This window comes from Carassius gibelio, chromosome B7 (assembly GCF_023724105.1).
Source record: "Carassius gibelio isolate Cgi1373 ecotype wild population from Czech Republic chromosome B7, carGib1.2-hapl.c, whole genome shotgun sequence".
In the NCBI taxonomy this organism is placed as follows: domain Eukaryota; kingdom Metazoa; phylum Chordata; class Actinopteri; order Cypriniformes; family Cyprinidae; genus Carassius; species Carassius gibelio.
Genome location: NC_068402.1, coordinates 30,250,411 through 30,272,444, shown reverse-complemented (window position 1 = coordinate 30,272,444; position 22,034 = coordinate 30,250,411). Strand labels below are relative to the sequence as shown.

At 37.2% G+C, this 22,034-nt stretch overlaps 1 protein-coding gene across 1 annotated transcript in view; it reads left to right on the top strand.

Moving 5' to 3' along the window:
• LOC127962163 (A disintegrin and metalloproteinase with thrombospondin motifs 7) overlaps positions 1-21,683 on the top strand; it is a 78,926-nt gene extending 57,243 nt beyond the window's left edge. The window contains exons 23-24 of the mRNA XM_052561658.1: positions 4,991-5,153; positions 18,124-21,683. Of these exons, the coding sequence (XP_052417618.1) occupies positions 4,991-5,153; positions 18,124-18,272 (312 nt within the window). The 3' untranslated portion in view covers positions 18,273-21,683. The remainder of the gene's footprint in view (positions 1-4,990; positions 5,154-18,123) is intronic.
• Positions 21,684-22,034: the final 351 nt, after the last annotated feature.

Genomic DNA, 22,034 nt, shown 5'->3' with positions numbered 1-22,034 from the left:
TTGTCCGTATGGACCGGTATGTGCTTGTCGTATAGCAGCGATTTGAAGCATCGCAGAGCAAGCCTCACTGCTAGCAAATAGAGGTAGTTGGTATGCCATTGCAGTCTAGGCCCTGTCCAGGCACCCGATGATGCATTCCTGTTGCACATGGCCCCCCAGCCTATGGCAGAGACATCTGTTGAGATGACAACATGCCTGGACACTTGCACTACAGCCCAAAGAAAGATAAGGTCTGACCATGAGTTGAAAGTCTGAAGAAAGGACAGGGTGACTGAGACCCAGTGAGCCATGCCATGCCCATGCCCATATGAAGCAATCCGAGATGTATGACCGCAGAAGTGTATGTGATATGCCCTAGGAGCCTCTGAAGTTTGCACTTTCCCTTTTGACCCAAAGCCCCAACAAGCTGAGGTGGCTGAGTACCACTTTGTTGTGTTCGCACAACTGCACTCGAGACCAGGCCAGTATGCGATTATCATCAAAGTAGGTGAGAGAGCGTAAGCCTCTTTCACTCAACAGAGCGAGGGATGCCTCCATGACTTTGGTAAAGACACAAGGCAACAGGGACAGCCCAAAGGGGAATATCTTGTACTTATATGCTCGCCCTTCGAACATGTAGCGAAGAAACGACCTGTTTCAAGACTTGAAAGTATGCCTCCCTCAGATCATTCACTGCGAACCAGTCGTGTGGACGAATGGTTTGAAAAATGCATTTCTGTGTCAAAATCCTGAACGGGAGCCTGTCGAGGGCTCAGTTCAGAATGCGTTGGAGGCAGCGGAAGGGTGCCCTGGTGGCGAGTAGGCAGAGGGGCTGCAGCCGGCGCGGGGTGTTGTCAGCATTGAGCCACTGGGACAGGATGTGACAGACGGAGGCAATGTGCTTAACTGCCTCTGTCTGCTTCTGTACGGCAGAGAACTTCTGGGCAAATCTTTCCACCCCATCACCAAAGATGCCAGCCAAGGAGATTAAGGAGTCTAGGAAGTAGTGTTTGTTGGACCCCCTCATATCTGCCAGGTTCAGCCAAAGGTGGCATTCCTGGCCCACCAAGGTGGCTTCTGACCCAGGGACTGTGCCATGACTTTCATCACCTGTAGGGGTCAGAACCAGGGTTCTAAATTAACTTTTTTGATCACCAGCCAATGTGGCTGGTAACTTTCTAAAGTTACCAGCCAATCAGAATTTCCACTAGCCATTTTTTCCCCGGTAAAAATAGTGCCACTGAATGAATTTGATCATTTAATAACATTGTTGGCATGAAAAACACATATAAAGTACAATGCATACAACAAAATACACACTGACTCAAATTTAAAATGATTAGTTCCCACCAACAAAATTGCTTGTTGTTTTTTTTCCTTTCGCGTAACTTACATGCGGCAATCCTGACAAAGGATTACTACATTCTTGTGATCAAACACAAGCCATTTATGACCCGTCAGCCATTTGGCATTACATTTTATTTTCTTTGTTTCTCTGTCGATATCCTACGGAGCCCCGCACGTCACCTGTAGGAGAAAAAAAATAAATCCGTGGCGACGGTTTTGCAATCCATCCCCTCAGTTTATAAACCGTACTCACGAATTTATAAACTGTTCCCTCGGTTTAACAAATCGTGCCCATGAATTTCCAATCCGTGCGCACAGATTTTGTAAACCGTACCCTCGGTTTTTGAATCCGTACCCACGAATTCATAATCCATGCGCACGCTTTCGCAATCCGTTCCCACGGATCTGTAAACCGTACTGACGGATTCATGCAGCAAGCTCTTGTTAACATACAGCTTTATTGAATATTATGTGGAATAGGTTTAATAATAATAAAGGAATAATCTTATAATAGCACTTGATTAATATTGTACAATAAACCTGGCATTGTGACTAACTCTGGAGTAATTTTTTCCTCGGTTGTAAATTGTTTTGGACAAAAGATTATTATGCATAACCTGTATAATAATAATGATAAAAATAGTTATTTTATAATTTTAATTTGTAGGCTAAATAAATGAGTACAAGAAAATAATTCATGAATTGCTTTATTTTTAAATAAACTTTGACAATTTTGTAAATGCTTGTGTACAATTCTTTCTTAATATGCATGAATACTTTTTTGTGATTTTATTGTACTAAGCTCCATCCACCCCACCTGCCTGAGTTAGATGCATGTTTCGCTGTTAATGTTATTATTAAATAATGAGGCCAAAAATAACATTGCATTCAGTTGAATGAAAACATAACCGGCAAATTATGTTTTGTTTTGCTTTTTACCCTTATTTTCTTCTTCTTTTTAGCGTTTATTTCTTTGGCCATACAACACAGGCGGCTGTGTCTTATCCTATTGGTGATTAATGTAAAATAAACGCTCAAAGACTCATTGGATACTATGAAAAATAATGTTTAATAAACAGAAATGAATCTGCTGGTGGGGGCGGAGCTACAAATGCGCGTCAGTTTACAAATCCGAGGAAACGGATTGCGAAAGCGTGCGCATGGATTATGAATTTGTGGGTACGGATTCAAAAACCGAGGGTATGGTTTACAAAATATGAGCGCAAGGTTTGTTAATCCGTGGGTACGATTTGTTAAACCGAGGGAACAGTTTATGAATTCGTGAGTATGGTTTATAAACTGAGGGGACGGATTGCAAAACCGTTGTCACGGATTGTTTTTTTTTTTCTCCTACAGGTTACTTGCGGGGCTGCGTTATATCCTCATCCCCTGCCTCGTTCCTCTTTTCGCCCCCAGAAATCTGTCCCAATCACCGCCGCATTTAGTATAATCTTATTTTTTTTCTTTAATAGCTAACTCCCTCCTCTTTCAGTCTATGCTCCATGCTCTGGCTCCATTCGTTCTTCTTCCTTGTGTTTTCTGATGGAATCTCTATTCCTTTCCATGTTTTTCGCGCTGGTTTCACTGCAAACTGCGTGCAGCCAATGGGCATATGAAACGTCATCACGTAGCATTACAGCACAGTGCCAGGGGGATAAATGACCGAGAACAGAGCCTCATGTCATGCATCACCAGCCAAACTGGCTAGTAAGTTTTAATTTAGAACCCTGGTCAGAACTACACTTGGCCTGATAGACTTGCAAGAGGGCTATGATGTGCAGAGTGGAGGTGGCCTATCCAGAAGCTCTGTAATGTGATGTAATGATGAGATGGATTCAAAAGCAAGTAAGAGAGTTTTATTAATAAATGTGAAACAGGGATAAAGATGATGATGAACACAAAGTCCGAGGAAGCCAACACTCAGCGACACAGGGATGCTGTGGTACAGCCCAGTCCAGTGTGAAGATCCTGGGAGGTGAGTGAAGACAAACGACAATCAGGAAGTTGACGGCGGTGATAATCCAGGAGATGGTGAAGACGAGAGGGCAGATGTGCAAGACAAACGGACAGGCAGCGAGGAGACTGAACAGGCATGAAACAGAACCGACATCCAAACAACGATTTGACAAAAGACAAGGGGAAAACCGAGAGACTAAATAGTCAGTGCAGATCCTCTGCAGCTGGTGTACTAATTAGTCCTGATTGCAGAGCTGATGAGCCCAGTGATCGGCGGCTCCACCCACAACAACACAAACACAGACAAGAGAGAGAGACAGCGAATTCATGAACCGTGACATGTAAGCCTTGGCCATTAGAACAGACGAGACCTTACAAGCTCTTGACTGGAGGTGTGGATTACCCTGCCAGGCAGCAGTGCTCTGCGGGCAAAGCTGCATCGCAATAGCATGCTTGACTGGGGGGATCTCCACATACCCCTAAGCCGCCCCGCCATTGAGGGTAGCGAAGACAGAAAAGACACTTGCTCTGTTTCGAGAAGAAAAAGTTGCCTACTCAGACTTAGTAACCTCTTCATGCACCTCTAGGAAGAATGGAACCGGAGGTGGATGAAGAGGATCGTTGTGCGACACCTCCAGAAACCAATCATTCAGCCTTGATCCTGTCATCTGTTGGGGCTTTTACAATACCACACCACTCGTTTAGAACCATTGTGCTACACAAGCACTTTTAGTAAATCCCCCACATACCAGACATTTTGGACAGTATACTTTACTTGTATTAGATGTAATCAAAACAGCCAACAAAGCACTTTTTTTGTGGCAATTTCTGAAAATGGCACCATCCCAGTTATTCTTCCTAGATTTTCAAAGATATATAACGAATTATTCCCAGTTGTGTGTGTGTGTGTGTGTGTGTGCAGAATGTCAGACCTGCATGTAGAAAATAACACAATTGGACAATCAGTGAAGTCAAATGACAGTGTGCTCATGAATTTGCTCATAATGTGGTCTACCCCTGTGGGTATATACTCACAGCATCTGAACCTAGCTATAATACAGAGAACCCCTTCTATACACCTTCTCCATACCAGTGCTGTCAAATCATGTGGAAATAATGTTAAATGCATATATGGACTAGAGTATGTGATTATGTTGTATTAACCACCTTGCAAAACCTATAGTGTGATTTCCTTATCCCTTCAGCATTGCTTAGTGTTGCTTTTGCAAAATAAAGGTTGGTTTGTTAGTATGATTCCTATGATGAGATATAAAATTCCTTCAAACCTTGGGTGACCTCTGGTCATGTAAAAATGCTTTTGAATTTGGGCTAAAAATGCTCTGTTTACATGCAACCAAATAATGAATTCATCATCAGACTGATGTCTCAGTTTATACTAAAAAGCCTGTAAATACCCCAGTCAGTCTGACTGAACTCAGTCTGAATGAAACTTTGATTGAATTGAAATCTAATTAACAGAAAAAGATATAAGCTTGTAAAAACTTAAATCTAGCTATTTTGTCATACAGATTCAAAAACATTAACTAGTCGTATAAATATATTTTTCAGAATCTAAAGTCAGATTGAGTCAAATATATTAATAAATATTAGGATATGGCACCTTTCAAGACAGTTTCGGTTGTCAAAACTTTGCAATAGTTTATTGATCCGAGTACTGGTTGTTCAACAGTTTATTGTGTATTTGCAGTGTTCGGTGTCCTGTGGAGGAGGTGTTCAGCGCCGACTGGTTAAATGTGTCAACACTAAGGCCGAGCCCGAGGATGAAAATGAACATGTTGATTGTGATCATGAACCTCGACCAAAGAACACAAAGAAATGTAACATTCTTGACTGTGACAGCACCCCCTCTGGTAAGTGGATAGTTCCTGCTAGTTTCAGCCCATTAAATAGCTTTGCATCGGGGTCCTTATCACCCTGTTGGAGTTTATTCTGAGATAACAACCAACTGGATGTACATTATCCCTTACTCATAATAAATAAGCTTACACAACAAAAATATAAATCAGCAAATTTTACTATTCTCAAATCCAATTTGAAAACTACAGGAAAAACTACTAGCCTAACAAATATAAATAAAATTAAAATATTATTAAAGACAAGTGAACAGTCAGTAAATAAATTAAAAGCAATAGCTCAAATAAATAAATAGATTAAAGATACTGTCATGCGTATGTTACCATTTAGTTCCTGTTTTCCTTATTTGGTCTTTCCTACTCCTGTCCTCGTTTTGTGAATGTGTTCCAGCTGTGTTTGATTAATTAGTTAATTTGCTCCCAGGTGTGTCCCACTGGTGTCTGTATATTCATAGTGAGTTCTGGACCTTGGTTCCCATCTCCTGTTTGTCATCCCCAAAGTTCTAGTGTTTTGTATTCCTTAGTTTATTTTGAATTAAGTTCCAACTGAAGTGTCTCCTCGTTCCTTCCTCCCTGAGTGACCCCCCTGAGAGAACAAGCGATGTTCATCATCGTGGCTCAGACTAACCCCGACCCTATCAGTTACACAATGCCGTTTGTATAGCTCGCCCTCACCAGCTCCCTCGAGGGGGAAACCCTCTTGACTCAGTTCCGGCTCAGGCCCTGCGGTGCTCCGAGGCACCACCAACCTCGACTGGAAGGAGGCAGTCATCCAGTGTCTGGAGAGACTCCAATCTCGAGCTGATAGGTCCGCTGGCTGTGCTGAAGTCACAGAGATGGCATTTCATGTGTCAAGCCCACTGGCCATTCATGTGGCAAGCCTGCCGGTCATAGCTCTCTCCTGCTCAGAGGTCACTCCAGTGTTGGCTCCAGCCCCAAAGCTCGCTCTAGTGCCAGCTCCTCAAAAGCGCATTGCTGTGTCTGCTTCTCCAGAGCACCTTCCAGTGCCAGCACCTCCTATGTGCTCCCCTGATCCCCAGTTAAGCCCAGGGAGGGCTCCTGGTTCCTCATTTAGTCCAGGGATGGCTACTGATTCCTCGTTTAGCTCAGGAAGGGCTCTGAATCTCAAGTTAAGCCCAGGGAGGGCTCAAGTCCCTGAATCCCCTTCACAGCACCCTCATGTGGCTGCTCTTCCAGCGTGCCCTCCTGGATTCCCAATTTTCCTCAAAATAATTTTTGGGTGCATATACCCGTGGCCGAGCCAGCTAAGGCCATGGAAGATCCACCATAGCATTCTGAGTCTCCTGATCCACCATGATCCACCATGGCCTCCTGAGCTACCAGCTCCGCCATGGCAACCTGAACTGCCTGCTCCGCCATGGCCTCTTGCCCATTCCTGAAAGGGGGGTGATCTGTCACATATAAGTTCCCGTTTAGTTCCTGTTTTCCTTATTTGGTCTTTCCTGTTCCTGTCCTCGTTGTGTGAATGTGTTCCAACTGTGTTTGATTAATTAGTTAATTTGCTCCCATATTTGTCCCATTGGTGTCTGTGTATTTATAGTGAGTTCTGCCTCTTGTTTCTCATCTGCTGTTATGTCATCCCGGAAGTTGTAGTGTTTTCCTTTATTTTGAATTAAATTCCAGTTGAAGTGTTCTCCTGCAGTTCCTCGTTCCTTTCTCCCAGACTGACCGTGACAGATAAAGTTAATGATGCTTTGGGTTTTTAGATTTGTAGGTGTTCAAGTACAGAAATTAAATAATAAAATGTAAAATAATATTGCATGTTCCTCACTGTGTAAATGAAATATAGATTAATCGTATTCAGCCAAGAAAAGTAAGTGATTTTCTTTTTTTTATTTACTTACTAATATTAAAGTCACAGACAGCAGCTAGTAAATTAGGCAAGGTCACTTTAAACACAATTGATAGGTCTAAAAGGATACACATTTGGTTTCCTTCTCAAATTTTTATGTTTGTTTAAAACATATCCAACTGTTTTTGAGAAAATTTGCCAAGATGGGTATTTTGGCATACTTTTGTATTTCACACTGTCAGGAGTCACTTCAAAGATTATACATCAGTAGTTCTTTGGTCACTCGTTAAACATGACAAAGCTGCAGAAGTCAGAGCAGTGGGGTTCTTTTACAGTGTATTACAGTGACAACTCTAAAACTTTGCTCTCTTTCTCCTCATCAAATTGGCTCAGATCAACTTTAGACCATGCTGGCAAAAAGTTATGGAATTCAAGTTGATTACTCAAACTTTTCTCAAATAGCATGTGATTTGATTTGATGAAGAGCACTCAAAAATGAATGTGAGGCTATATCTCAATATATTCTTTGGGTCATGCTGAGAACATGGATACCAATTTTGCTGCAATCAGCCAAACTTCCTGTCTGCCATTTTTAATTAATTTTGAAAATAAACTTTTTCAAACTCCTCCTAAACTGTAGGTCCATTTTCCCAAAATTTTACTCAGATCATGTTCAGGCCATGCTGGCAAATGTTAAGGATTTCATGTCAATATAAAAAATGGTTATCATTTAACACATCAATGAATTTTCTGCGGTGATGCTAAATTACATATCTTTATCTGTACATGGGCTGTATCTCTGCAAAGCTTTGATATATTGACACCAGACTTTGCATGTGCCATTGTCACCTCACACTGACCTTGACAAATTAGTTTAATAACAGTGCCACCTGTTAATCTAAAGTGATAAACTATTTATTAACCACTAATGATGAAATCTCCAAAAAAGGCTAAAACAGAAACTTTTGATTACATTAGCCTATTGTGTTGAAACTGGTCTAAAAATATTCTTTGGTCATGCTTAGACCATAGATACTAATTATGCCATATTCTGCCTAACTTCCTGTCTACGTTTTAGAACTCCTCCTAGGCTATTTGTCTGATTTTCGAGTCAGATCATCAAATTAGAGTCAGATCATCTTCAGACTGTGCTGACAAAAACATTTTGTGTTCACAGACAAAAAATTGCATATTGGCAAGGTGTATTTGTCCTTAAACCCAAGTACATGCACTTAAATAAATAAATAACCAAAGCTGTGATTTGGGGCTCCCTACTGGCCTTGGGCCAAATGCCTAGCATACTCCGTATCCAACATAATGGTGGACCTGACTTAAGGGTGGAATTGTATCATTTTTAATAGTACTTTTTATTTTTTCAGTATGAATTCCTTAAAATAGCTGATACTAATTATTTGACATTAATAATCATGTTTAAAATGCACATTATTGATGACATTAGTATTAAATGTATATATGAGTTTAATTCAAGTGTGCAATATCCATGCAAACTTGTGGGAACAAACAGAATTGGAAAAATAATAACTTCTGATTAATGACATTTGTTGCAGATGCCACAGAGCTACAGTCTTTCCACTCTTTGAGACAATAAGCTTATGAATGGTTTAGCTAAACTTATATTTTTAATTGTTTGACTATTATTATTGCATATTATTTTTCACTAGGACAGGTCATTTTTCACATTGAAAAAAAAAACACACAGTCCATTTTGAGCTGCTATAGCCAAAAGGGATTTTTTTCTTCAATGAGACTAGGACAAATCTGTGCACTCAGTATCCTTTGGTAAATATGGTGTGTGTTATTTTGAACTGCAATTACCTGGTAGCATGATTAATAATGACATTTTATAGGTTTAAAGTAATTGCCTTCCATTTATCATCAATCGTACTAAGAGAGAGAGGGAGAAAATACATTTTTACTCTGTGTTTGCTATTGAAAGTTCCATAAAGTGCTGCACCATTAGATTGGTTTGGCTTGATTATTGCTGTTTGCTGAGGATTGTGCCATTTACAGATCTCTGAATCCCTCTTCATTGCTGCTTTTTTGTACTGTAGCTCACCTGGCTCACAGCCTTTAATTACCATCATCATCATTTTGAAATGTAGTGCAAGGGCTTTCATGTGCTAGTCCTGAGAAAATTGCTTTAGGTCAGTGTGCTAATTAAAATGTGATTTGTGATTAGCGGTTTGGTGGTGCATGTTTAATTCCATACTTTTAAAAATAAATTATCCAGGAAAACCACCCACATTTGATTAGTTTTGCGAAATGTTTGCTTATAATTATTTTACCCTGGTGGAGTTCACTTAAGGACTCTTCATGATTATTTGCTGGGGGGTGGAACAGGCGTGGTGCACTGTAGATTTGGAAATAAAAACCCACTGGTATGATTGGCTTATTAACGTGGCTGAGAGAGCTCAAAGTGCTGCAATTTAAGAAAACACATGCAAATTGAAAAAAACACCAGCAAATAAAAAAAAACATCTTCATCAGTTTGACAGCACAAGTGCTGCAAATCTTCACATCACATGCATATAACGAAACGCACTGCAAATCATCACAACACATGCATATAACGAAATGCGCTGCAAATCATCACAACACATGCATATAACGAACTGTGTGCAAATCCTTCACAACATATGCAAATTAAGAAACGCTGCATATTCTCACAACACATGCATATAATGAAATGCGCTGCATATCCTCACAACACATGCACATTAACAAACGCGCTGCAAATAGCACTGACCACAATTGAAATGTTTCAAGGCGACCTCAAAAAGTGTCGGACCTGGCTGGGATTTGCTTATCGTGCAGTGGTTACTGGTCAGTGGAGTTGTTGGTGAACTGAAAGGTGAGGGGTTTTTTTTAAACACCCTGATTGCATGATTCCTTTATCTTTTTGATATTATTAGCCTAAATAAGCTGAATAATTACATGATTAAATGTAAAACTTTACTTAAGATGGCTAACTTTAATATCCTCAGCTAAATATATTTTCAAGGTTAATGAAAATAAATCTGCAATGCTTCATTAATTGTTTCTTAATGTGCATGTGTTGTGAGGATTTGCAGCGCGTTTCGTTATATGCAAGAGTTGTGATGATGTGCAATGCGTTTCGTTATATGCATGTGTTGTGATGATTTGCAGCTCGTTTCGTTAGATTCTAGTGTTGTGATGATGTGCAACGCGTTTCGTTATATGCATGTGTTGTGATGATTTGCAGCGCGTTTCGTTATATGCATGTGTTGTGATGATTTGCAGCGCGTTTTGTTATATGCATGTGTTGTGATGATTTGCAGCGCATTTCGTTATATGCATGTGTTGTGATGATTTGCAACACTTGTGAAGATGTTTTCTTCATTTGCTGGTGTTTTTTCAATTTGCATGTGTTTTCTTAAGTTGCAGCATGTTGAGCTCTCTCGGCCACCTGCGACTTTGCCTCTCATATAAACACTGCATGCGTGAATCGGTGGGCGATGCTGTTACATATGATGCTATTACATCATTGAGTAATACATTCCAAAAGCTGTCGTTTTGGCAGACTTCTTTCAGTTTAAGTAGTTTTAGAGTAACGACAAAGTTTTGAGTTCTAAAACTTACATGATTTTTTTTATAGTACAAGGTACAGTGTAGGATGTCAAAAGGATCAAGGGAATTTTGGTTTATCAGTTCATGACCACTTTAAAATAAGTTTCAAATTCCTCAAGACACTTTTATAACAATCTACATTGCTGCCGTGTTAGCACCGAGTATGGTGCATGAATACTATTGCCTAAAAATAATGTTATGGAGATTATTGGCAATTGGGAAACGAAGCTAATGAGTAGGATAAAGCAGCTGTAATTTTAACTGTAATCTGCATGTTTTGGTACAACAAAAGTAAAGTTGTTTTTGGTCCATTTTCTAACAAAATGTCCCACAGTGATTCCATGCTAGGTCAGTGGGCTAAAAATAGGCAGTATTTTGTGAATGTTCAAACTAATTCGACCACATGAGTGTCTACACTATGAAAGCAAACAGGTTGAATTTATTTAGCTTAACTACCTCTAAAGGTTGTTCGTAACACGGGACGTAGGTAGTAGTTTGTAAGCTCTCTGTAATGTACAGTCAAATAATATGATGTTTACCCTAGCTCATCCATTATAAACCTTAAAATATGTGAACAGAACTTTTTAAATGCTATGGATTTTTTATTTATCCTTCATTCTAACTTCTCTTGCCTCACATGTATTAATGGTAAACAAGTTTCCATTAAAAACAATACATTAATAACATTAGTCTATATGTAAGCTATTTTTATGTAAATAACATTCAGAAAACTGTCATTGAAATGAATATTGATCAATAAATACTGAAATAAAAAAATATATAGGAAATGTCGTTTATTATTTCATCTGACATGCAACACGGACCAAAGCGCACAGAGGCGCACTGTAGATGAGGTGTTGAAGACTCGCTAAAAAATAAACAAAGTATTCACATAGGCCTATTGTTCTCTCTCTTAGTATATGAGTGTATATTTCAGCAGCATCATATATTTCTAAAGGATTGCAGGTTGTCGGGTAAAAGAAGATCATATTGATGCAGTTCACTCAGTGTCCTGTTTTATTCCAGCCATTACTCCTGGTCAGATGCTTCTGTAAATATTTTGTTTATATGTAGAGTTACACTTCAACTAAGTGTAATGGTGCAACGAAAAAAAAAATTTAGTAGTGCGTAAGTTGCAACTTAGTGCCCATTTACATCAAAATGTGTAACTCACGTACAGTTGGTGCAACCAGCCCCTTTTAATTCCACCTGTCACAAATACATATGGACATAGGTGTGTTCTTCTTAACTAATATATTTTAGTCATGAAGCTACTTTATATAACAAGAGTAATATAAGTATCCCCATGTAACAGGTGTAAACTGTCGGGTCTGAGGAATAATGCATACGAAAAATGCAAGAACTAAATAATACTGGCTATATTAGGATACCTCATCTTCACTTTGTCCTCATTATTTATTCATTTGGTTGGTTGACACTGGGTTTGATCCAGGCTCCTGGCTTTTTCACAGTCAATACTTGACATCAGCAGTATTCTGAAGAGCTCTGCTTTATTACCAACACTTTGTTTCAGTTTGTTTGTTGGCGCTGGATTGTGAATTAATCAGCTACTAGATCAACTGCCAAAAACCTGGTTCTTTTGGCTCAGACTGTCATAGTTGAGCTGGAGTGTCTCACAGTCTTTTGTGATACTAAGGGACATTTCACTGATTCTCCAAGCTGGGTGCCTTCTGATTAAGAATTGGACTTTCCCCCTCTAGATTTGTAAATCATGACATCCCAAAGGGCTATTAATAGTATTGTTTTGTTTTTTTACCCCCTTTGGCCTTAGATAATAACCTCTTTTGGCAAGGCATGCTGCAGCTCAATTCCCTCACTCCTGACAGTGTTTTGGATGTTGAGAGAGGACTTGCATAACTGTTTGGAATGAATTATTTTGGCGTTGTCCAAATAGATCACAAGTGGATTTTCATGCCACTTCAACTGAAGTCAGCTGTTATCTACTTGCAAATTATAATGCTGTTGCATAACAAATCAACCGTGTTGTTTTACATCTTAAAGCATTGTATGAACATACAGTAAGCAGTATGATAAACAAATGTAAATGCACAGTATTTCCTACAAAGATTCAATATTTCAGTGTGTTTCCATGAAGTCCCCAAATATTTCTTTGTTTTCCCAGATTTATTCCAACAACATCTCAGGAAGAAAATTATAATAAATGAGACAATTATTGAATAAAGTGAGAGTATAAAGCTCTAACAATTAATGTGTAAAAAGTTTAGATTGTTTTATAGAGAAGGTCTCTGAGTTCATACTGAAATTTATGATGTATGCCTTTTGTTAAATCTAATTGATATGAAGGTTTATGTATTTTGTTTATTTCCTATAGGTTGTTCTGTCTATATATAAGCATTGTAACACCCACGTTTTAAGCTGATAGGAAATGCCAGACAAAAATTATCATTTACCAAACATTTATAAGTGATTAATACGTGATTTGCTAACAATTTGTGAATGTTTTGTTGTAAAACATGTTTTTGTAAAGTTGTAAATGTTTTACAAGCCTTCCAGTTACAGGTTTCGTGTGTGTGTACACACTGGGATGAAAGAACTGCAAATGATGAGTAAAACATTTACAACTCATGAGTAGTCTACACTTTAGAATAGGGGATGCAAAAATGATTTTGTAAATGATTTATTAATGCGTTTACAAAACAGGTTTTGAATATGTTGTAGTATGTACTGCAATGTAAGGGCTGACTGGTTAGGGTGTAAACAGATGTCTTCTCTGACACAAGTGGAGTATTTTAACGCTGTGAGATAATATTACAGTGTTGACATTTCAATGATCTATAAGTCATTAATAATATATTAACATGTAACTTATTAATTACTAAGAATAGTAATAACATTGGGGAACCTATATTTAAGTGAATAAACCAAGTGTTAGTTCATGCTGAAGGTTGGGGAAAAATCCCTAACTGAAAAAGAAAAACAAACTTCATTTCCTGTATCACTAAGGCTCCTCAACATTGTTTAAAACGGCTATTACAGGATGTTAGGGAGGTGGGGTGAGTTCAGACCGGATTAATGAGCCCTCTCCCAGCCGAAGGCCACTTTGTATCACGGGATTTGGTCTGCTGCTCTGTCTGGAATAAATCATGTAAATACAGGAAGCACGCATATGTGTGTGTGTGTTTGTGTGTGTGTGTGTGCTCTTGTTTTTGTGACATATCAGGACACAACTCTGTATAATGACATGGGTATGACACAGGTATTACAAGGAGAGGGTGACTTATGAGGACATAACCCATGTCCCCATTTTTCAAAACGCTTATCAATCATACAGAATGAGTTTTTTTGAGAAAGTAAAAATGCACAAAGTTTCCTGTGAGGGTTAGGGTTAGGTGTAGGGTTGGTGAAGGGCGATAGAATATACAGTTTCTACAGTATAAAAACCATTACGCCTATGGGATGTCCCCACTTTTCACAAAAACAAACATTTGTGTGTGTGTGTGTGTGTTTGTGATTGAATGTACAAGCAACAGATTTGGTGACTTTCAAAATTTGGCCTTAAGCAAAATAAGTGTTTTAATACTGCTTATATATTAGAAAATGAAAAATAATAATCACAGTGTTAAAGTAAATGATTGACAATTATGATTTGTATCATGATCATGCATCCTTAAACCATGTCCAATAACTTTGCACGTGATGTAATATTTAAGAACTACTGTATCTCTTTTAAAATAGAACCCCATACATTTTAACTGATTGGATAGCTATTCAGTCGTGAAAAGACAATTTGTAAATGCCCTCCAAATATAAATTATAAATGCACATTTGCTTCTGCTGACTTGGGCCACATATATGATCTTAACTCACCCAATGCAGAATTACATCATCATACAGTAGTTTGGGAGCACCAAAAAGCATTTGGGAGCATTTGCATCATCACTGCAGCAAACTCTTATTGTATTTGCATACATTTATGAGGCTATGTGTTATTGGGTAATGTACAGTACATCCAATGAAATTGCAATTTCATTAATGAAGATGCTTACTGTATGATGAAGGGACTCATAAAAAATGTCATTAGGCCGTAATTCATTCTCTTTTTGTAATAAAACATTACCGTTGTTTCTAGTTAATGGTCAGTCCATTAATTCTCAGATTTTTAGTAGCAGCCTCAAATGGCACTGGAACTCACAATTACTGTCAATACGGTAAGTGTGCTGTGAATCACACATAACCAGTGACTGAATGAATTCTGAATGACAGGGTCATGGATGAGAAGACTGTGCTCCATGTGAAGTGTTGTGGGCTTTAACTTTCTTTGAGCTGAAAGGACATGACAGCTTCCACAGGCTGGTAATGAGGTGTTTGTGAGCAGAGGAAAAGCAAAAGCTAGGACATGTGGTGAAAATGCTTTGCAGCTATATTAGATCTGAACCTTTTATTTTACTCCACAATCAATTATTTATGAACTGTTTCATGTGAGATGCAGGATATGCACTAAATTACACCGGTCTTACAGGCAGAAAATGATTGCATGCTCTTTTCTGAAGCACCTGGTAAAAAATACTGCATGTCACAGTCCTAGTCTACTCTGAAAAAAAAAAAAAAACATGGTTGGTGTAGAAACAGATTGGTAATACTTTCTATGAAGCTGCATTTGTAATGCACTTTTATGGTATTCTTAATGCATTATAATGCATGCATAATGATTTATACTGTAAATGACTTAATGATATGTTGCACCATTGATAAATAATCATTTCACTGCATTATTTGTGGTTATAAGTTTTAAGAGCATGATGCATTATAAAGGTATTCTAAAAGCATTATAATGCATCCATAATGACACACACACACACACACACACACATGGATGTTTAAAAGCAGACTTGATGCCAACACTTCAAGGTTCCATTTGTTAACTATATTTGACGCATTAACTAACAATACATCTGTTACATTATTTATTGCTAACATTAGTTAATAAAACTACAGCTGTTCATTGTTAGTCCATGTTAGCTGCAGGTTCATTAAATAACATTAATAGATACAATCTTGATTTTAAGAATGTATTAGTAAATGTTGGATTCAGTACTAACAAAGATTAATACATGCTGCAGAAGTATTTTTCATTGTTCATTTTAACAAATGGAACCTTATTGTAAAGTGCTACTGATATTTTTTACTTTACAAGTAGCAGATAAGGACAACTTCTTATAAATATAAATACTTGTGACGTATGTGCATTCACATTAAAAAAATCCCTTATGTGCATAAGAACAAGCTTTCGTTATGTGTTTTATCAGAAGTTGTTTACACATAAGCCTTTGGAGATTTCTGATAAAGTAGAAAAGTAATAGGGACATGGTCACACAGCTACGTGCCTATGAACAGAGTGGCAGTGTGGGAAGGAAAGGGTCTGCTGGGGTTTTGGTGAGGGGGTGCAGCGTGTGATCCCACTGCAGCTGGGGCCCTTGACCCTACTGATGTCAACACACTGTGTGATCTAGCAGCATGAGGAGATGGTGTCATGCTAAGATGTGAATGACTCCTTCTGTTAGAGGCCTATCCAGTGGAAATGCCCTGAAAATTAATTTAGTAGGGCTGTCTGCAACACTTTGCTTCCGTAGATTTGTGTTGTAAACCCTTCTTTGTTTTTGGTCTTTGCTCTAAGGGCTTTTGGTCTTATCAGTATTTCAGACAAGGATAAACTATGACGCATTTAGAGTATGCTTTTAATCAGCTCTTTACTGGCACACATGATGTCTTGTAAATGGTATTCAAAAAGAAAAAAAGAAAAAAATTCTTGTCTTGCTGAATGCTTTAAAAAACATGCCCAGCAAAGGTTAAACTGGCACACCAGAGATATTTTGTGGCCAACTTGGCAAAATATGGCATTTTTATATTCCAATAGTTAATCTTTTTATGTTTTGAATAATTTATCATAAAAAAAATCCAATGCTCAAGGGGTCCAAATCCATCAGCATGCTCACCCTCATCCCATCTTAGCATTCCCCCACCTAGCATTTCATGGGATTTTTGGAACAAAATCCTAGAAAATTACTAAACTTCATTTTTATAGCCTGGTGTGAATATCTTCAGAAAAAGAAAAAAAAAGATAAAATAATTATTTTCAAAACTATAAAAGGTTAATAAATTGGTGATAGTTTCTTGTTTTTTTGTCGATAACTTTTACAGCTTGTTTGTAAAGGGTACATAAAGGTTTTAATGTGGTCCGACCCACCTGGGACCAGCTTGTAGAACAGTAAGATAATTGTGAAAAAATCATTGAATGCAAAAACAGTTTAGCTGCGGCTATTGGTAACTGGTGTCTTATATGTCTAAAATTAGCCAAATTAGCTCTGACACAATTGGAGATCTTTTTTATGTGTTTTTTAAAACTTAAATTAGAATCAATAATTATGCCCAGATACTTGAAATGATCAACAATATGTATCACCTCTCCCATAATACAGATATCGGGTTGATGTTGTGTAAAATTCCTCTTAATAGAGAAATACATACCCACATTTGCTTTAAAAGATTCAGAAATTAACTAGATAATGCAAAAATTATTTTTTTATTTATTTTACTATAATTTTTTTTTAATGCTTCAAATTCTGACCAAACTTTCATGATGTGCCACTGTCAGTGTATTTGCCCATATTTGGTCCTTCCTGTTCCTGTCCTTATCATTAGTTCCAGGTGTTTCCTGTTTAGTTTTATCCCAGATGTGTCTTGTCATCCCCTTTTCATGTCATGTATATATAACGTGTGCCCTATTTTTAGTTCGGCGTCCGGTATTGTTTGTCAGCCTCCTCTGTTATGTGTGTTTTCCTGGCTTCCTGGTTGTTAAACCTCGTTCCGTGTTCCCTCACATTAGCGACTGTGACAGAAACCCTTTTCACTTTTCCGACTGTGAAGAGGTTTAAATATATTTATCAATGTTTTTAAAGTTACAATTTTAATATATGTAATTTACATTTATAACATTATACTTTGTGTTTTATTACCATGACATTAAATAAAAAATAAAAAAAATTGGTTATTGCGTGTGTGTTTCTAGTATAACTGAGGGAGTGATGGCAAATTTCGACATCTTTCTCTCTTCTGATATTTCTCTCTTTTTTCTCTCTCTCTTTCATAAAAAAACAATTGTGATTTATTTTTTTCTATTGGGACATGGGAAAGCAAGAATTATATTTGTTGTAGTTTGTTAACCATTGATGTTGTTTCCTAATGATGAGTTCCACTTCTGAGAACCTCGGAAGTGAGAAAAGGATCCTTATTAAAAGTGACCCTTAATTATGTTTTGTGCAGCCATTATACTTTTCATGGTCTACGTTCTGTATGTAGTCAACTTGATTTTATTTCAGGAATTCAAAGGATCAGTCATGAGTGCGGTTTGTTATCGCTGTGTTGCTGTAATGTGTTGCCTGGTTTGAGGGCAAATGTGGGAATGCACTAGAGCATGTTTCTCGCGCAGGTGATGAAGCAGTCTCACCCTTCTAGAGCTGTCCTAACTACAGTCTCTCATGTTTGTTCTCTGTCTGTGTCTTTCAGGTCAGTTGTGTTTACAAGACCATTTGACATTACGCTTCTGTCAGACCCTCAAGTGGCTCGGGCAATGTCAAGTGCCTTCAGTCCATGTAAAGTGCTGCAAGACCTGCGGGCTGCCATCAAGGGGCAATGATCGCATTGCAAGTCGCTGAGATGCAGGGGGATTGCAGAATTAATGTTGTAAGCCATGGAACAAAATATTACACAGATACTCAAAGCAGCTATGGACCAATCCATCGTTGGAAAAACTGGTCTGGTCTGGTCAAGCTGTTGCCATTGACCAACAGTTCATCAGGGAGCTACTTTATCCCTACATACAGTACACATACAGTAAGAGGTGCTTATTTCCGCCCATCATCTCAGATAAGTGGTAGTAAAACATTTAAGTGGACCATCTTGCCATCTCACTATAGTAATATTTTTAGCATGTAGAGTTAGCATTTTAGCTCTTCTGGTTCTGTCGTCCATAAGTCATTGGGTTTTTTGAATTATGTTTTTGTAAATGCCTGAAATAAGGTTTATGGTTCAAACAAGCACATTATATTTTAATGTTTTATTCAATGGCTTTAATACAGCAGTTAAACCCACTTATGACTTTACTTCTACTTGTCTTGAAAAGGTTGGTTGCTAAGAAGAGGCTAAATGGGACTGCATTAAATGTCATCACAAAAAAAAAAAACCTTCTTCCTCACTAACCTGCTTTCAAAACCTTGTCATGTTTATAAATGGGATCTTGCAAACTGTTCTACTTTCAGGGATTTTTTAAAGAGTTGTCAGAAGCTCATTGGTGATTCTGAAGTCATGCGACTGCGAAGTCGTTTTTTTATTGCCTACATAACTTTTACTTCTGACAAAGAGAGAACTAAACGTAAGAATCTAACATTTATTGGTCACAGAACTTATTTTCTTCAATAATATAAAAGCAGATGGAAAAATACAGCTTTTTTTTGTCAAGGGTGATGCTAATTTCCAGATCAACCCACAACAATATGTCTGGTATAGAAATTCAATATTTTTTTCTTATTAGCATTTGACAGAGCAAATTCATAATTTGGCTATTTGAATCAATTTTTTTTTTACTCTGTCAGGAATTGATGATGCAGTTTGACTATCAGAACCACAGATAACCACAAAGCAAGAGCGCAATTCCACATAATTGCAAGTTTGCAGATGTTTCTATTTATTGAAGCTGATAGCAGATCAGATATAAAACCAGTAATGAAGTACCTGGTGCTGCAACATAAAACGGTGCTAAAGGTAGCGAGCGCTAAGCTCCTCACTCAGTCTAGTGTTGGCTGGTACTTGAATTCTATACACACTATTTATAGTACCTTAATTTTATATGTCTGTATTACCCTTTGGATTAATAAACCTACACAGAATAATAGATCAGTGTACCACTTTTCAAAATGTATACAACATAGAATAATGTCTGCTTTCATAAAATATAAAGGATTTCTTTTTAATGCAGTCATTGTATTACTCTAGTGTATAAAATGAGATACCACTGTTAGAAAAACTCATTGTGTTTGTCAAGTACATGAAATATTACACTAAGTAAATGTTTAGTATGGTTGTTTTTATAATAATAATACATGACCACTAACTGTGCATTTATTCTTGAGATGCGATCACATCTGTGAAATTTCTGCAAAGTTTTGTGGACAAAAAAGGTCTATTATTAATATTGTAGTAATGTACAGTATGAAGCTCAGTTCACACAGAGCAATATGTCATTGAAATTTCACAGACAAAAAGGATCAATTTTTTATGTCTATTTTAAAGATATGAATCACAACTAACATAAAAATCACTTTCAAACCAAGCTTTTTCTTGGTTATAGTTTTCTGTTTCTCATCACAGCAACCTCAGTGTAAAACTCCAGATTGTGCAGATTCCCATTTAAATAATTGCATATCTCAATGAAGCCCATTTCTGCCACTTAAAAAAAAGAAATAAAAAAAGGTAAATGTGACTTTTTAATCTCACAATTCTGACTTTCTTCTCAGGATTGCATGATACAAGCTCACAGTTCATACTTTTTTTCAGAATTACGTAATTGCAAGTTAAAAAGTAATATTGTGAGATATAAACTTGCAATTACGAGACATAAAGTCAGAACTGCGAGATATAAACTCCCAAATCTGAGAACATATCAGTCCCCAAGACCCCCCCCCCCTCTCAAAATTTGCAATTCGGTTTATGTAAAAAGAAATTCTGAATTGCAAGATATAAATTCGCAATTTCAAGAAAAAGTCAGAATTATAAGTTTTTGTCTCACATTTGTGACTGTATATCTAGCAATTCAGACTTTATAGTTGTATAAACTGTGCTGCATATTCTCTTTAACTAAACCAAAAATAAATTATACGTTTTTCTTAATAACAGTTCAGGTATCATTTGGTTTTAAGTGGAAAAAGTAAAAGTTGGTAGCACATTTAAAAAAAAAATATGCATAACACTAAATTAATTTTCATCACTCATTCCTCCAAGGACCATGTAATATAGCTGCAGTGTTCATCATTTGTTCATGTTTTGCTCTGATTCAGATAACAGGCCTGTGCTGCATTATAAATCAACATCAAAAAAAAAATGGTTGCATGCAATTAATTTGTAATAATGTTCTTTTCATTAAGTGTTTGTTTAGGCTTGTCATTCTGTGCTTAGCTGATGTTTCAGGACTGTCCTACTTTACAATCAGATCCTTTTAGTTAACATTAGTAAATGCATTAACCAGCAATGAGCAATACATTTGTTACACTATTAATTAATCTTAGTTAATGAAAATACAACTGTTTTTCGTTTGTTCATCTTAGCTCAGGTCCATTAAATAATATACATTTAGATTTTAATAAAAGTTGATATTAACATAAATGCTTTAGAAATATTTTTCATTGCTAGTTAATGTTAACAAATGGATCCTTATTGTAAAGCATTACATAGATATTTTCTGGTCATATTGGATTTTATTAAACATTGATTAATTTTGGGCAAGTATCATTGTCATATTAAATATTATTGATATTGCACTTCTGTAACACCTTTATTTTTTGTACTTCTTTATTAAATAGTTTTTTGTTAAGGAAATTATGTGGCAACTTTTTAAACCAGCACACACACAAATGCAATTCAAGAATAATGTCTATAGCCTTGAGGCAAGAAAACCAGAAAATAAATGAATACAATATTTAGCCTAAAATAATCTCATGTTTTGAGATTGTGTCTGTGTCTGTAGTGCATAGCAAACTACAGAGTTTCATCTAATTTTGGACTCATTCCTTTAAAGGTCATGTTTCTTAGCATTTGGACTGTGTTGAGGCTGTTCCACTAATGTGAATTTTTATCAAATGAAATCCGTTATTTGAGCACCGAGTAGGCTATGATTTCAGTATAAGTATATAGTTTGAATGTAATAGAGTGAGTTTTCAGAGTGAGTTACTTAAAAATCCAATTTAGGAAGAAAGGAATGGGATGTTTCAGGGTACATTTTATCCTAGAGGACCTCATCTGACCATTGGTTATTAACTGCTCCTGAATTATTAAAATGGAACCTATATGTGTAACTGTGAGTGCTGTGTTTACTTGTTTGTTTTCATATTGTTCAGTTATTTCTTTTGATCAGTGCTTCAGGCCAACAAGCAAAACCTCTTCAATCTATTAGATCTGATGCATGACTGTAACGATAGTAATTATGCATGTGATTCCATTCTCTTGTGCCCAAAGTAGCTCATGAAACGAAGAGGTCTGTCTGAGCACCAAGCTTTGATTCTCCGTCATTAAAAGACTTGCCAAGAGTTTGTGCATTTCTGTGCATTGAATGCCCTTTTAGTCTTCAAAAGAGACATTGAACTGCAGAACCTTCTTTCAGAAAGAGAAACAGTGCCTCACCATGGTTAAATAATTCATTCTGTGTA